This window comes from Budorcas taxicolor, chromosome 4 (assembly GCF_023091745.1).
Source record: "Budorcas taxicolor isolate Tak-1 chromosome 4, Takin1.1, whole genome shotgun sequence".
NCBI lineage: Eukaryota > Metazoa > Chordata > Mammalia > Artiodactyla > Bovidae > Budorcas > Budorcas taxicolor.
This window is the reverse complement of record NC_068913.1, coordinates 42013502-42031216: the sequence shown is the minus strand read 5'-3', so window position 1 is coordinate 42031216 and position 17715 is coordinate 42013502. Positions and strand designations below refer to the sequence as shown.

The 17715-nt window shown below is 36.8% G+C and overlaps 1 protein-coding gene across 1 annotated transcript in view; it reads right to left on the bottom strand.

Moving 5' to 3' along the window:
• The window catches only part of SEMA3C (semaphorin 3C), a 203926-nt gene that overhangs the window by 81064 nt on the left and 105147 nt on the right, over nucleotides 1-17715 (bottom strand). The window contains exons 3-4 of the mRNA XM_052638572.1: nucleotides 7936-8096; nucleotides 5215-5277 (exon numbers count right to left, since the gene is read on the bottom strand). Coding sequence (XP_052494532.1) covers nucleotides 5215-5277; nucleotides 7936-8096 — 224 coding nt within the window. The remainder of the gene's footprint in view (nucleotides 1-5214; nucleotides 5278-7935; nucleotides 8097-17715) is intronic.

The following is a 17715-nucleotide window of genomic DNA, read 5'->3' as shown; positions in this document are numbered from 1 at the left end:
ATTTTCACAGGCAAAAGCAGAAGAAAGGGACATTCCAACAGAAAACAGCATGAACAAAAAAAAAAAAAAACTGAAGGCGTGACAATGCAGGCTTTAGCTGAATAGTGCCTAGAGGGTAGAGAGGATTGCTCTGTGATGAAACTAGAGGGGCAATTAGAACTGGACTGTCACCATGCTGCAGGATGATGGGCAGCAGAGTGTGAATTCTCAGAGCCAGATGACTTAGGTGCAAACTCTGATTTTATCTTTTACCAGCTGTTTGAGCTTGAGATATGTACTTGCCTCTCTGTGCTTCAATCTTCCCTGTAAATGCTGAGGATAGTATTTGCTGAAAGCAGCATCCCACTGAAGTACTTGGAACAGTGTGTGGCACATAATAAATATACCCAACGTTAGGTATCAGATGTTTTCATATATACTTTCAGTTCCAACTGTCAGTACAAACCCTGTGTAGTGGACAGAAACTGTCCTGCATAAAGTTAGTACAGGTCCTGACCACAACAGACATCCATAAAAAGTTAGTGACATGAGACATTAGGAAAATTCAATACTGTGGATGCTTTCTTTTTATTGCTTAATTCTCTTTCAAAACTATTTCAAGGTATAAAGCTAAAAGAAAAATGAAGCTTCTAACATTATGGAGAATATAATACCATTTAATGTATACACACACACACACACACACACACACACACACACACACACACACGACCTATACTAAAATGCTGGAAGACTATATCTCAAATTTTTAAGTTACTAACTTTGGGCAGTATAATTTATGTTATTTATTTAACAGTGTGTGCTAACTATGTGCTATGTACTGTTCTAAGCTCTCTGCAAATGTTAATTCACTAATCCCCTTAGTAACTCAATAAGGTAGGTTTTATGTATGTATCCATTATACAGATAAGAAAAATGAGGCACGGAGAGGTAATGACACTGTTTTTTGTTGCTCTCTATGAGGTCTTCTGGGCCTTCAAAGATTTTTGTGTTGAACAGGTATTAGTTGTATAATTTCAAAATAGATGTTTTTAGAAAATATGTCTTGGAGCTCAGATTAATAGGGCTTTAAAAATATGACTCTTCATGGTCCATACTACATTTTTTCCTCTTGGTCTGGGGAATGTATCAAGGTATTTTGATATATTTATTGCTAAAGAAAATACATTTTCAAGTAGTTTAGGGTCTTGTGGTCACAGAAACATGGAAATTGATATTCTACAATTAATAAATCAAGTTTGACATTGTGCATATGTAATGTATATAGGTCTAAATATATGCAACCCTGCTTAATTTTTTTAATGATCTCTTACAGTATTTACTTAGCACATTCATTATATCCTATCTCATTGGATATGTTTGACAGCATGTGCTATTGTTTAGGACTCAATTATTTATAGTATTAATAAAATATCAACATTTAGAAATAAATGGAGCATGTAGGAATATAAATAAATAGGGGCAGAAAGGGAAATTGGGAGGTAAGTTATACTCTCTTTAGCTGATGTAGAAAATAAGCTATATTGCTACCATGATATTTTATTTATAAACGTTAGTTTATTATATAGTATTATTGTGATATTACCTTGGGTCAAATTTCAAATTATATTGAATTCTTTTCTAATGAATGAGCATTATTTTTATAATTTTAATTAAAATTTCATACATAAAAAATATGAAGAAGTAAAGGATGTTGGTATGCTTTTTGATTGCTATAGAAGTAGGAAGTCTGTTACTAGATTATGCTTTTATTAGTAGACAATGAATATAATATTTTAAAGTAATACATTAATTTAACCACCATATATCTTTAAAATTATACATAATGAATTTATAAATTTAGTAAGCTAAAGGCATTAATAACTCATTATCCAGTATGTCCTACTCCCAACATGAGACAAAGACTTGGAATAGATTCCCATGCTTACTGCTTCCCTTTCTGTTTTTTCCAGATCTTGTTTAAATTTTATGAAGTGCCTAGATACAGATCTGGGCACTAGAGATAATGACACTTACTACCTGGCATTTCCAACCACTAAAAAGGCAGTGAAATAAGTTCTAGAGGGTTTCAAGTGCACATACAGGGAAGGGCAGCTAGCCTAGTTCTCAGTGGCAACAGAAGATTCTCCAGAGAAGTGACATCTGAACTGTCATTTGAAAGGGTGTGTAGATGATTCCAAGGCTAAAAAGATGGGAAGGTAATTGCTCCTTAGAAGAAAAGCTATGACAAACCTAGACAGCATATTAAAAAGCTGACAAAGGTACATACAGTCAAAGCCATGGTTTTGCAGTAGTCATGTTTGGATGTGAGAGTTGGACTATAAAGAAGGCTAAGAGCTGTAGAATTGATGCTTTTGAACTTTGGTGCTGAATAAGACACTTGAGAGACCCCTGGACTGCAAGGAGATCAAAACAGTCAATCCTAGAAGCTCAAGTTCCAATACTTAGGCCACCTGATGTGAAGAGCTGACTCGTTAGAAAAAACCCTGATGCTGGGAAAGACTGAAGGAAGGAGAAGGGGATGACAGAGGATGAGATGGTTGGATGGCATCACCGACTCAAAGGACATGAGTTTGAGCAAGTTCTGGAGATGGTGAAGGACAGGGAAGCCTGGCGTGCTGCAGTCCATGGGGTCACAAAGCATTGGACATGACTGAGTGACTGAACAACAACAAATCAAACAAGAAGGGAGTCACCTGAAGCCTGTACCAACGGCTGAAAGAGGGAAAGGGTACAACTTGTTTGAATCTCAGTATCACTGAAATAAACAGGGGAAAAGTTAACAGAAGACCTAACATAGCTGCCACCAAATCTATCAGATTTTTCAGAAATACCCCACCTGCGATGAATTTTTCTTTGTCTTTTGTGTGTATCCTTAGCATTTATCATAATCTCCCTGGAGAGGTGGCGTTTCATCAACTAAAAGCAAAAGGTCTAGAGCCATATGTGCTTGAGCCAGACAGAGGCCTCTCACTGGTTAGTAGTGCAGCTTTGGGTGAATTCCTCATTCTCTCAGTGATTCAGTTTATCTATCTTAAAAATGAGGATGATGACAAGGTCCATCTTGTAGCGCTGTCACAAGGATTAAATCACAACTCTCAGAATAGCACCCAGCCGGTCTATCAGGTATTGGCTAATATTAGTTGATAATTACTGTATATATGTCATGTCATCTCTAGGATATTGTAGAGACTCTTAAAGTTAGGAATTCCACTTTAATCACCGCTGGTTTCTTCATAAGATCTAACTGATTTGTACAAATTAATCAGTTCCTGCATTTAAAAAAATGAAATATTAAGTAATTAAATGATATTTATTTCAAGAGATCCAAAAGATTCTTAAATATTTGGTTTCATGAGAAGTATAATTAAAACACGTTGTTTGTTCTACAGAACTTCTATTTAACTATCATTCTACCACTAGTATCTTGACTTAAAAAATTGTTTATAAGAACCTCACACATATTAAGTGAGATGAATTTGTCAACATTCTCCTCTCTTGCAAAAAACAGAACATACATTTGAAATTTAGTTTGATTTTTATTTCCTAGGACCCAACAATGTTGGCTCTACTACAACTCTCTACAGTTACCTCTGCTATATATATTAACTGGCTGTTTGGCAAAATATAAAGATATTCATGGATGACATCACACCATGATAAAAGTATGTAAAGACATAAGCATGTATTAATGGCTTCATCTAAAGACCTTTAATTATAATAAAGCAAATAGCAGAGCATTTCTTCCTTGCCAAAGGGAGAAAGGAATCAAATGACTAGGCTAATATCCTTAAGAAAATCAACAACATTTTTTGGAAAGAGAATGTGCAAAGGAATCTAAATTCTATATATTCTGCCTGTGGCAGTTTGTATGAATGGAAAAAAAAAAATTAAACAAAGAACAATTAAATACAGTAACTGTAGCCCAGGATATTATTGTGACTAAAGGTGAGACATGTTCATCTATGCATCCATGGGAAAAATCTCTACATTAGAGAATTAAAAGAAAATAGTTTACTTCATGTAAAATTATTGGAATAATAGCTTCAGGGAACCAAAAAAAAGTGTTTTTTCTACAACATTAAGCTTCATTCTACTATTGGTTTCCAAGAAGGCAACTGCAATATACTCTTTTGAATGTTTCTTTCACATTTTTCTGGATTTTTTCCTTTCTGATTTTGGTCCACAAATCCTGTGGGTAGCAAATATGCTCCAGTGAGCTCCTGTCCATTTTGAATTTTCTCGAATTATGAAACTGAAACAATAAAACCCTGAGCTGAGTCACTCCTGATAAGCACTCTTGCCAAAACACCATCTGGTGATACCTGAAGATCTTCTGTGGCCCTGCCTTATGGCAGGCTTTTTCAGAACCTTGTATTGATACCTAAACTGAATCAGTAAATATAAAATTTAAGTTCCACACTTCTTCTTCCACAAGGAAAAGTCTGAGACAAGAGGTGAAATGAATATAAGCTTCATTATAAATGTTAAATGTAGCAAACAGATCTTACATGCTGCAAGCATGGCAAAAATAAATAAAAACAACGAAAATCATTAAATGACTTGTGCACTTAAAGAGTTGCTCCATTTTAAAAATAACATTCAAGAATAATTTAATGTGTCCATTTCAGCAAGCTATTTGTAGAAATAAATATAGATTTATTCCTTGACTCTGTATATGAAATCTCACCTAAAGGAATACATTTTGTAAAAGTGTCGCACACTGAACACTTACTTATGCTTATATCCGTCTTGATTTTGTTTCTGTGGTTATTTTTAATCAACAAAGATACCAGTCATTACTGGTGATTTATACCTCTGGAATGTGCTGGCTAACCATAACCCTTTGCCGAGAATCTTTCTTTGGAAAAGCCCACATTGTATCTGGGAGCTACTCCAGACACTTGAATTATCATTATTTTAGCAGCATGCTGAGAATTCTGCAGGTTGGATCCACTTTGAACAGGGGTTATTACTAAAATCCATCATGAAAAGTGTCAGGGTGCAATAATAAAAGCAAAGCAGGAAATTTTCACCCAGTCAGGAATTCCTAAGTTACAGTGTTTAAGAGTTCCAATCACTTTGCATTTACATTTTTTGCCATATGTCCTGCAGAGGATTCAGAACACCAACACCCTTTGTCTTACTTTTGGCTGCACTTAAAGTACATGAATTCAAAGACCATAAGTTTTGGATTTTTTTTTAAGCACTCACTGTGGGATCTTTGCCAGCCATTTTGCACTCTTCGACTTTGATTGCAGATGCTGGCCAGAAAACCTGCTCAGAAAGGAAAACAAAGGTTGCATAATCTCATTTGTACATATGACAGCCCAATGTTCTTCATTTACTTTATGCTAACAGATATTTTAAAGCTATTTCTATATTTATATTTCAAAATTATTCTTTCACTTATGAATTCAAGTTAATAAGGTTTTAATACTTTATTTTAGCAATTATGTTTTTGTTTCTTCTGTGAATTTTTCCTTTAACAAGTCTTTCTATGATAAGTGCCCATTTACTAGTAGTACAATTTTTCAAATAAGGAAATTATTAAGATGCACAGTATAATGTGTATTTCCCTCCTTCTGATTTACAGTACACTTTGCACAACTGGTTATATCACAGTGAATTTATGTTCATATTGCTATCTCATTTTTTCCAGTAAACTACAGAGCTAGGCTGATAGATTTACCTGAAACTATGTACTTCAACAGCTAAAATGACTCGACTAAAGACTCTGTCTGACATTCTGTGACAGCATTCTAAGTTGTTGTAGCCTTGGATTAGGGCTGGTGAGGATGATGTTTTTTTAATTGTCATGTTAAAATAATAAATTGAAAAGTCTCCTTGTTGTAACAAATTTATAATTAATCTACTTTTATTTCTTTACTCCAATGAACCTCATTTTATTTCCTTGCTGTGAAATATTTGGGTTGGTGCAGAAGTAACTGTGGTTTTGCACTGTTGAAATTTGCTGTTTAACATCAGAATATATTCATAAATAAATGTGGATATACTGTACATTTTAATGCACATTTTTGTTTTATGGGTTTTTTTTGCTATGACTTATTACTTATTTTTTATTTTACATGTATTTTAGACTATGGAATGGAGAAGGAAATGGCAACCTACTCCAGTATTCTTGCCTGGAGAATCCCAGGGACAGAGGAGCCTGGTGGGCTGCTGCCTATGGGGTTGCACAAAGTCGGACATGACTGAAGTGACTTAGCAGCAGCAACAGACTGTGGAAATAATATCAGACAAAAAGCAAATTTGAGTGATTTTCTTACTAAATTTCAAAATCAGTTGTAAAGCAGCAGAAACAACTTGCAACATCAACAATGCATTTGGCCCAGAAACTACTAATGGACATACAGTGCAGTGGTGGTTCAGGAATTTCTGCAAAGGAGACGAGAGCCTTGATGATGAGGAGCATGGTGCCTGGCCATCACAAGTTGACAACTACCAATAGAGAGTCATCACTGCAAACTGACAGCGACCAACTGAGATCCATCATTGAAGGTGATCTTCTTACAACTACATAAGAAGTTGCTGAAGAACTCAACGCCAATCATTTTAAGGTTGTCTGGCATTTGAAGCAAAGTGGAAAGGTGAAAAAGCTTGAGGGTGCCTCATGAACTCACCGCAAATCAAAAAAACTGTTGTCTTGAAGTGTTGTCTTCTCTTTTCTGTGCAACAACAACAAATCATTTCTTGATTAGATTGCAACATGTGATGAAAAGTGGGTTTTATATGACAACTGGTGATGACTAGCTCAGTAGTTGGACCGAGAAGCAGCTCCAAAGCACTTCCCAAAGCCAAACTTGCACCAAAAAAAAAAAGGTCATGAAGGTCATGGTCACTGTTTGGTAGTCTGCTGCTGGTCTGATCCACCACAGCTTTCTGAATCCTGGCAAAACCAATACATGTGAGAAATATGCTCAGCAAATCGATGAGATGCACTGAAAACCGTGACTCCTGCAGTCGACATTGGTCAAAGAAAAGGCCCAATTCTTCTCCACAACAATGCTTGACCACGTCACACAACCAATGCTTCAAAAGTTGAATGAATTGGGCTACAAAGTTTTGTTTCATCTGCCATATTTACCTGATCTCTCGTCAACTGACTACAACTTCTTCAAGCAGCTAGACAAGTATGGAAAATGCTTCCACAACCAGCAGGAGGCAGAAAATGTTTTGAAAGAGTTTGTTAAATCCTGAAGCAGAGGTTTTTATGCTACAAAAATAAACAAATTTACTTCTTGTTGGCAAAAATGTGTTGCTTGTAATGGTTCCTATTTTGATTAATCAAGATGTGTTGGAACCTAGTTTTAATGATTTAAAATTCATAGTCTGAAACCACAATTACATTTGCACCAACCTAGTACAATGAAATAGTTAACCCTTGAACAACTTGCTGGTTAGGGACACTGACCTTATATTCCAATTCCACATCTAAAGATTCAATCAACCATGTAATATATAGTATTTATAACCCTCAAAAATCTGCATGTAATTGGACCCATGCAGTTCTAATCCCTGCTGTGCAGGCCACACTTGTTCACAGAACAGTGAATTTAATAATTGTGTTCCTTTCAAGGCTGTCTTGGACTACATACAGATGACAAGGTAGGTTATCCTTTAAACTCACCATTTTTCATGCTATACTCCATGCTTCTCTTTTTTGCATTTGATGTATGTATACATAGGAAGGATTTTCGCACTTAGTTTCAAGTTTTAGATGGTTAAAACTATGAAAGTAGACATGGAGAACTGAATTTATTATATTTTCAGTCCTTGAAATAAGTACTTTCAACTATTTATTGACATGTGGCCTATTCTAATGAAATTCATAATTTTTTGTCATGTTTGAAAGTTTTAAAGAACAAGGCATCTAGGAATTCAGCACTGCCCTCATGAAAATGATAAACTTACACTCAAAGGTTCTTGACTTATGTTGTTAATATTCAAGGAAAGAATGTGATCTTTGCTGCCCACGTACATCCGGTCCTGATCTTCATCCATTAATAATATCCTGTAGTCTAAAGGGTGCTGGGATAGGCTGAAGTATTCAGATGTCTTGGTTTCTCGAAGCTCTGAAATGGTGAATACCACAAGTGAAAATTGAGAATCTTGATCTTATTATTTTAATGAAAATTATATTACTGAAATATTTACCCAAAAAAATCAAGATATATTTTCCTCTTACAACAAATTAATTTTAAAACAGTTGTCTTATTGGATTTTTTAATTTATTGCCTTTATGGTGAATTAAAACATATATCAATAAATGCAATGTTAAATAGTAGTATTACTTGATTATAAAATTACACACATTTCATAAGATCTCAACTCAGTTATTTAGTTTCTCATCAGCTCAAAACTAGTTAAGATAAATCAACCGAAAACACTTGAGTAGACTGAACAAGAACAAAAGCAATGACAGCGTAAATGTCCTCCTAGCTTCTCTTAATGTTTTATTGTTGGATTCAATATGTTCATCTTTTTAGGACTATTTCCAACTTTAAATATTTATCATATACATATGTATCGAAAGTAAAACATGAATTTTCAAATGTTCTGAATTTCTAGATTTTCAGTATCTCAATGGTCAGTGACATATGTGCATTTAAATTCTTGTACATTAAATATGTGTCTGTATAGCTAAATTTTCAATACAATGAATGTGCGTGACAATTAAAAAAATCAATAATCATTGTAGTAGGTTCAATTTTCTTGCCAGTCAAAATGCTCCTCTGCACAATTAAAGACTTTTCCACTCAAATGGTTCAAAAGTTGTTTGTTCTTTTGATTATGATCTTAAGAAAGTGATAAACTCTACAAAACCGTCTGTTTTCAGGCATTACTCTTTCAATGTTGAACTATTTCTAAATTTTAGTCATTGAACAGCAAATACATTTCGAGAAATTCCCATAGGGCTGTGATTTGACTTAAAACAAAATTAAACATTCTGTGAATTCTTATCGGCAGCCATGAACTTTATTCTGTGAACATTCAGGCTCAAGTGTGAAGACAGAGAACAACAAAGTTAACCTGTTTTCTGGGCACACCAGTTCAGAATGCCTGTCATAATATCTTTCAAGTGGTTTTATATCTAGCCAATGATCTAAAAATACTGTGGGAACAGAATAGTGATTATGAAGCCAGACTGTGGCACCAAACTTCCTGTGACATTGAGCAATTTACTGCACCTCACTGTGCCTTAATTTCTTCATTGGGAAAAAACAACAATAATGGTATGCTCTACTGAGAGTCTATATGAAAATCAATAGAATTGATACTGTAAATATACATCTGAAATGAATAACAAGCTATTCAATTATAATAATCTTTACTGTTGGTCTGAATAATCTGAATTACTAGTTATAGGAAAGCATAATTAGAAAAAAGATGCAAATTTTCCCATTTTTTTCTTTTTCTTTTTTAATTTAAAAAGCTAGATTCCTAAAATTACTAACACATTCTCTTAAATCATAGTCTCTGACATTCTGTCCACTCAGTGACAGTAAAGCGCAAGATTTTTTTAATGTGGAAAGAACCATTAACAACTTAGTAAAGTATTTCAGAAGAATCTTAAGAAGTAAATCATGAGAGAAGACAAGAACAAAAGATATAGAAAGACCATTTAAATAAGAGACTCAGATGACAGATCTTTGGAAATAACAGACATGAGGGTGTAGCATGCTAACCTAGTTACTGAGCCTCACTAGATATCACAGACAGCCAAGCGATGCAGCTGGCAGTCCTGGTGTAACAGGCCTGGAAACTGAAACACCTTCTTTCATGAGCAGAGTGGAAAAGAGTGGAGAGATGTCATTCAGGAAAACATGTCAGTCCTTGCTAGATGAGAGGTTATTGTTGAAATAGCGAAAAAAAAAAAAAATCCAAGACTTCAGAACATGGGAGAATATAAAATACAACAAATGTCACTCAAAGGGTGGAGAAGACACATTCTGCTTAAATTTGCCTAAAATCCAGAGCGTTTAATAAAGCTTGCTTTTCACCCTATGGAGCAGATTCATGATTTCGCAATTTCCCTCTTAAAACATCATTTGTAGGGTTCCAGTTGGGTGCAGGATCGGAGAAGGCAATGACACCCCACTCCAGCACTCTTGCCTGGAGAATCCCATGGACGGAGGAGGGTGGTGGGCTGCAGTGCATGGGGTCGCTGAGAGTCCGACACGACTGAACGACTGCACTTTCACTTTTCACTTTCATGCATTGGAGAAGGAAATGGCAACCCACTCCAGTGTTCTTGCCTGGAGAATCACAGGGACGGGGGAGCCTGGTGGGCTGCCGTCTATGGGGTCGCACAGAGTCGGACACGACTGAAGCGACTTAGCAGCAGCAGCAGGATAGATTTTCAACAAACACTTCATGAATAAGAAACTCTCCAGTGAAACACACGGACTAAGTAAAATGCAACTGAGTGGATCGCATCTGGGATCTAACCACCAGAGTCTGAATGTTGGCCCTGCCATTTCATTTATCGATATACTTGGCAAGTGCCTTTACCCCTCTAGACTCCAGTGTTTTCACCGATTAAGTCAAGACAATAATAGTTCCTACATCACAGGGGGATTGTGAGGTTTAAATAGTTAATATGCATCAAGTTCTTAAAAGAGTATCTGTCTTATGGTGATGTGGGTTACATGGGTTATGTATTATTATGACTTGGGACAAGACAGCAAGCTTCAGCCAGACAAGTAAGAAGGACAATTTGTTACACAGGGAGCAAATATGGAGGGACCACACTGTCTGATTTATATTTATTAATATATATATATCAGATTTCTGCTTTTCCCATGTAGAATCTACTCAACTTATTTGAGCAGGACTGTAAAATAATAAACTATCTTTAAGAATAATAATTTGAGTGTGCAGGATAATTTGGGGGCATGTGAGACTGGAAAACTAGGAGATGCTGTTCCAGCTATGATGTTAATAAAGATCTGACATGCCAGAAATAGATGTGAGGGATACTCGAAAGGATTTGGAATGATTTTATATGAAGCTGGCCCTTAGGTATAAGGAAGAGGCAATCATCTTCCAAAGTTGTAAACTAAGAACAGGATGAATTGAACATGGCCTTTACTACTTTTGAGGGATTTGAGATGGAAATTTCTTTGGTAAAGAGATTGAGTGTTGATAGATTCAATTCAAATCAAAGCAGAAATATTCCACAAGCATGTAAAATTTAGATAACTAGTTTCCCATCAGGAATATAAAATCTTAAGGGAGAAACCTCCAGTTCCTCTCATGGATGATATGCAATTCTGAGAGTAAACAGGTCTGAAGAAGTTCTGGGTAGAAGCTCTGAAGAAGAGTAAATATAAGTGAAAAGCAAAGAACAGAGACACATTGACTGTTAGATCCAAAAAGACTAGCTCTGTAATCAAAATTCAAAGTGTGTCTTGAAGTATTGAAGCAACATGATATTGTGGAAAAAGTACAGAGCTGGAGTCAAACAGTTCTGAGGTGAAATCCCAGTTGCATCACTTACTAATCTGTTTTTTAAAAAAAATCAAAAAACAAATTACCTCTTTTCTCCCGGGTTTTGATGTTCTCATCTATATACTGGTTATGTCAATACATAGTTCAAAGCCGCACTAGCACACGGTAGAGGATCAGTGTGCTCGTTTCTGCAGGAAAGATCAGTGACCCTCTGTCTAACAGACAGCTTCTTTTTCTTTCCTGTTGGCAGAACTGGTCTGTGCCAACTACACTGGATCCCCTAGAAAGCTAGTGTCTAAAATGTGGCCACATGACTAGTTCTGACTCAACAGACATAGAGAAAGTCTTCTGCAAAGTTACTGGAAGAGGGTATTGGGTCTTAAAACTGACACAAAAGAGAGGTGCCTTCTTTTTCTGCCTCTGGATATTGGCATGTAAGTACAATATTTCAGCAGTTGCTGCCACCAAAAAGACTGTTTTCTGAGAATGCAGAAATTAAAAAAAAAAAAAACTTAAGTTCTCTAAGAAATCATTTAATGCCCTAACTAGCCCTAGAACTGCTCTATTACAGGACTACTTCTCTCGTTTTTTGGCCATACTGCATGGGATGCAGGATTTTATTCCCCAACCAGGGATGGAAACTGCCCCCCATGCCGTGGAGGCTCTGAGTCTCAACCACTGGCCCAGGGAAGTCTAAGGACTACTTCTGTTACATATGATTAAAGAAAAAAAAAAAATCCTTGAATTTTTTAAGGCACCTTGAGTTTCCAGTGTTCACAGCCCCTAACACCTTCTCACTCTTCCTACCATGGTTTGTTGAGTTTGGGTATTTTTTTTCCTCAAAATATTCTTCATTTTTTCTTTCTTTTTGCCTTATTTTCCTAATCTATATTGAAATAAAACCAAGAGTGTTTATAAAACTGAGCTGGGAAAACAGCTTCAACCAAATTTTATTTGCAAGTAACAAACAATGACAGTTCTCTTTACCTATTTCATTAGAAAACAATCAATTTCTTGCATTAAATTCAAATACCAGAGGGAGCAATAACTGCATTAACTTAAGACCTTTCTGGTTCAAGGATTTTATCTCTTTTTGTGGGCCATAAAGCTATCTTCAAATTTAATTACCTGTAGCTCATTGACAGTTGACAGCTGTTAAACAAGGAAGATTTACTTTAGAGGTACCTCTGTTAGAAGCCTAAAAGCTGAGGTTATTTTTTTAAACTCTATTTAAACTGCTGTTAGTTAGCCAAAATTGAACTTTGGTGCCTGGGAAAAACTAAAAAAAATATAAACAAACATTTTTTTTTTTCCCCTTAAAGAATAAAGAGAGGAGTTCAAAGCATCCAGAATTTTTATCTATAAAAAGAACAAAGAATTCATTATTTTGACTTAACACAGACCCAACTTAAGTCAACGAATGATTCAATAATTTGACCACAGTTACAGAAAATAACTGATACAATGATTTGGCAACAGTGAGAGAGGGAAATCACAATTACTAGTCTCTCATCTAAACAAGTCAAAGAATAGCACTGTCCTGCATCTGTCTCTTTATATTTTAATAATTATGTCATCCTTTTTACAGCATTGGAAGTATATCCAGTTGAACTGTTTCTCAGGACACGTTCAACTGATTGAGAAGGAACTTTGAGAATAAGTGCTATTAGAAAATGCAGTGGCACCACAAAGGGCAGTACAGGTCTCTAAGTCCCTGGGAAGATCTCCTGGGAAACAGTATTAAAACAAACAAACAGCCACAACAAAACTTGCACGTTTCTAGTTTGAAATCCACATTACTGTAGAGTTCAAGGGTAGAAAATTATTGTAATGTCTTCCATGCCAGGGAGGGAAAATTTGTAGCATTATATGCTTACCTGGAATTCCTGTTTTGATATGGAAACCACTGTGAGCCTTAAGAATTTAACCAAGGCTGGGAAAACAAGAAGTTTCCCCAAAATATAAACTCTAGCAATATAAATTTCTAGAACCACTTGAATATCGTCAACATCTTACTATAGCAATTAAAACATAGTTTAATTTAAGGAATGTATTCTCTCTGTTAACAACACTCTTTCCCTAACCATATTAAGAATTACCCTTTGTATTCTGGGCTTCCCTTGTGGCTCAGCTGGTAAGGAATCTGCATGCAATGCCGGAGACCTGGGTTCAATCCCTGGGTGGGGAAGATCCCCTGGAGAAGGGAAAGGCTACTCACTCCAGTTTTCTGAGCTGGAGAATTCCATGGACTATACAGTACATGGGGTCACAAACAGTCGGACATGACAGAGTGACTTTCACTCTGTACTGTTAGCGATCTTAACAATTCCAAGGTGACTAAGTCAATAAGAACTTATTCCTGTGATGTGGAATGTGATCTTGGTGGAGGAAAGATGGGAAAGTCTAGGATTCTCTTCTATCAAATATATATATCTGTTAAACTACTAAGTAGAGGAACTTATTCCCTCAGAATACTATCTCATCTTTCAGGCTATTATAAATTTCAAAACAAACAAAAGATTGCTTGATTGAAAAATCAACTCTTAGGAGTCTCTTTATGAAAAGCATATGCAACAGTCATTTAAAATTATATTTAATAGTTCATGATGTGTTATTAATTTATATATTCAATGCATATTTATTGAGCCCTTATCACAGCACATGCTTACTCCGTGGAAGGAAAGTTTTGACCAACCTAGACAGCATATTAAAAAGCAGAGACATTACTTTGCCAACAAACATCCGTCTAGTCAAGGCTATGGTTTTTCCAGTGGTCATGTATGGATGTGAGAATTGGACTGTGAAGAAAGCTGAGCACTGAAGAATTGATGCTTTTGAACTGTGGTGTTGGAGAAGACTCTTGAGAGTCCCTTGGACTGCAAGGAGATCCAACAAGTCCATCCTAAAGGAGATCAGTCCTGGGTGTTCATTGGAAGGATTGATACTGAGGCTGAAACTCCAATACTTTGGCCACCTCATGGGAAGAACTGCCTCATTGGAAAAGACTCTGATGCTGGGAGGGATTGGGGGCAGGAGGAGAAGGGGACGACAGAGGATGAGATGGCTGGATGGCACCACCGACTCAATGGACATGAATTTGGGTCAACTCTGGGAGTTGGTGATGGACAGGGAGGCCTGGCGTGCTGCAGTCCATGAGGTCGCAAAGAGTCGGACACAACTGAGCGACTGAACTGAACTGAACTATCATGGCACACTACATATCTGTTCACAAAAGAGGACACTAATATGAAAATATCAAGCCTCTATGACAATTATAAATCTTGCCTTGTTCTTGTTGTTTTTCAGTCACTAAATGGGGTATGACTCTGCAGCTCCACAGATTGCAGTATGCCAGGCTCCCCTGTCCTTCACTATCTCCCTGAGTTTACTCAAATTAATGTCCATTGACTCGGTCATGTTCTCCAACCATCTTATCCTCTGTCGCCCAAGTCTTCTTTGACATTCACTCTTTCCCAGCATCAGGGTCTTTTCCAATGAGTCGGCTCTTTCCATCAGGTGGCTAAAGTATTGGAGCTTCAGCTTCAGCATTAGTCCTTCCAATGAATATTCAGGATTGAATAAAGGAAATTTAGCACTGACTGGCTTGATCTCCTTGCAGTCCAAGGGATTCTCAAGAGTCTTCTTTAGCACCACAATTTGAAAGCATCAATTCTTCAGCCCACTCAGCTGTCCTTATAGTCCAACTCTCATATCTGCACATGAATCCTGGAAAAACCACAGGTTTAACAATACGGACCTTTTTTTGGCAAAGCAATGTCTCTGCTTTTTAATATACTATCTAAGTTTGTCACAGCTTTCCTTCCTTCCTCCTAAAGGGCAAGCAACTTTTAATTTCATGGCTGCAGTCACCGTCCATAGTGATTTTGGAAAACAAGGAAATAAATGTTGTCACCTCTTCCACTTTTTCCCCTTCTGTTTACCTTGAAGTGATGGGACTGGATGCCACGATCTGTTTTCCTTTTTTTTTTTTTAATGTTGAGTTTTAAGCCAGCTTTTTCACTCTTCTCTGTTAATTTTGTTTGGTTAAGTCCACCATGACAGTTTCCTTACCACAAACCTCACCTCACCTATCTGCAGAATGCACACCAACAGATTTTAAAGAAAATCCTTAGCATATCTTTTACTTTCAGGACATTGCTACTCAGAAAACAATTTCCTCTCCTAATTGTCTTATCTCAGAAGAATTTTAAGTAGAGTGCTCTTAAGTGACCCATTCTCTCCTGGAGGCTTACTATCTTGAAACTAGGATAGAAATTGAACTTCACCTACCCCTTTAGGACAAACAGGCAGATAAAGATAAGAGCACTGAAACTTCAGCAGGCTGACACTATAGTTCCTAATTTCTAAGGCAAAGAGAGACCAGAAGGAATGTAGTAAAAGTTCATTTGTTCAAAAATAATAGTCCCAAATAGCTACCATTTGTGGGATTAACGGTAGGAGAAATTAACTATTCTGGGTACTTAAGAAGCTTATTCCCATTTGAAACCTTTGTGTTAGGCTTTAATACTACTCCTCTCCGTATTTAAGGAAACTAAACTTCAGTTAATTTGAGCAATCTAACCAAGGCCAAATAGTAATGAATACTGATAGAAGAGGCCAGAGCCAGGAATCAAAGCATGGTGGCTTCCTTCATCTGTGAAGTCAGTCAGACACCCTTTTGTTTTTCAAATGAGCCTGACAACTTAAACACTTATTTATTGGGTTTTTATCTTGCTCTTGACCTGCACATGAGCCTGTGTGTTACCTAGTCCAAGTTTGGTCTGCTTGCAACATGCCAGGCCAATTAAATGAGAGATGAAGTGTTGAGGCAAGGGATATGACTTTATTCAGAAAGTTGGCTGAACAATAAGATGGCAGACTAATGTCACAAAATAATCATCTCACAGGGGAAAGATATATTCAACTGAATGCACAGTTCCAGAGAAGAGTAGGCAGAGATAAGAAAGAATTCTTAAGTGAACAATGCAAAGAAATAGAGGAAAACAATAGAATGGGAAAGACTACAGATCTCTTGAAGAATATTGGAGATACCAAAGGAACATTTCATGAAAAGATGGGCATAATAAAGAACAGAAATGACAAGGAGCTAACAGAAGCAGAAGATATTAAGAAGAGGTGGCAAGAATACACAGAACTGTACAAAAAAGACTTAATGACCCAGATAACCACAATGGTATGATCATTCACCTAGAGCCAGACATCCTGGAGTGTCAAATCAAGTGGGCCACAGGAAGCATAACTACAAACAAAGCTAGTGAAGGTGATGGAATTATAGCTGAGCTACTTACAAATTCTAAAAGATTATGCTGTAAAAGTGCTGCACTCAATATGCCAGCAAATTTGGAAAACTCAGCAGTGGCCACAGGACTGGAAAAGATCAGTTTTCATTTAATCCCAAAGAAAAGAAATGCCAAAGAATGTTCAAACTACTGCATAACTGTATTCATTTCACATGTCAGCAAGGTAATAATCAAAATCCTTCAAGCTAGGATTCAACAGTATGTGAACTGAGAATTTCCAGATGTACAAGCTGGATTTAGAAAAGGCAGAGGAACCAGAAATCAAATTGTCAATATCTGTTAGATCATTGAGAAAGCAAGGGAATTCCAGAAAAACATCTACTTCTGCTTCATTGACTATGCTAAAGCATTTGACTTTTATGGATCCATTTATGGATCACAACAAACTGTGGAAAATCCTTAATGAGATGGTAATGCCAGACCACTTTACCTGCCTCGTAAGAAACGTGTATGCAGGTCAAGAAGCAATAGTTAGAACCAGACATAAACAACGGACTGGTTGAATACTGGGTAAGGAGTAGGTCAAGGCTGTATATTATGCTGCTGCTGCTAAGTCGCTTCAGTTTTGTCCAACTCTGTGCGATCCCATAGACGGCAGCCCACCAGGCTCAGCCGACCCCGGGATTCTCCTGGCAAAAGTACTGGAATGCGTTGCCATTTCCTTCTCCAGTGCAGGAAAGTGAAAAGTGAAAGTGAAGTCGCTCAGTCGTGTCCGACTCTTAGCAACCCCATGGACCGCAACCTACCAGGCTCCTCTGTCCATGGGATTTTCCAGGCAAGAGTACTGGAGTGGGTTGCCATTTCCTTCTCTGATTTAACTTCTATGCAGAGTATATAATGAGAAATGGAATATAAGCTGGAATGAATCACAAGCTGGAATCAAGATTGCTGGGAGAAATATCAACAGCTTCAGATATAC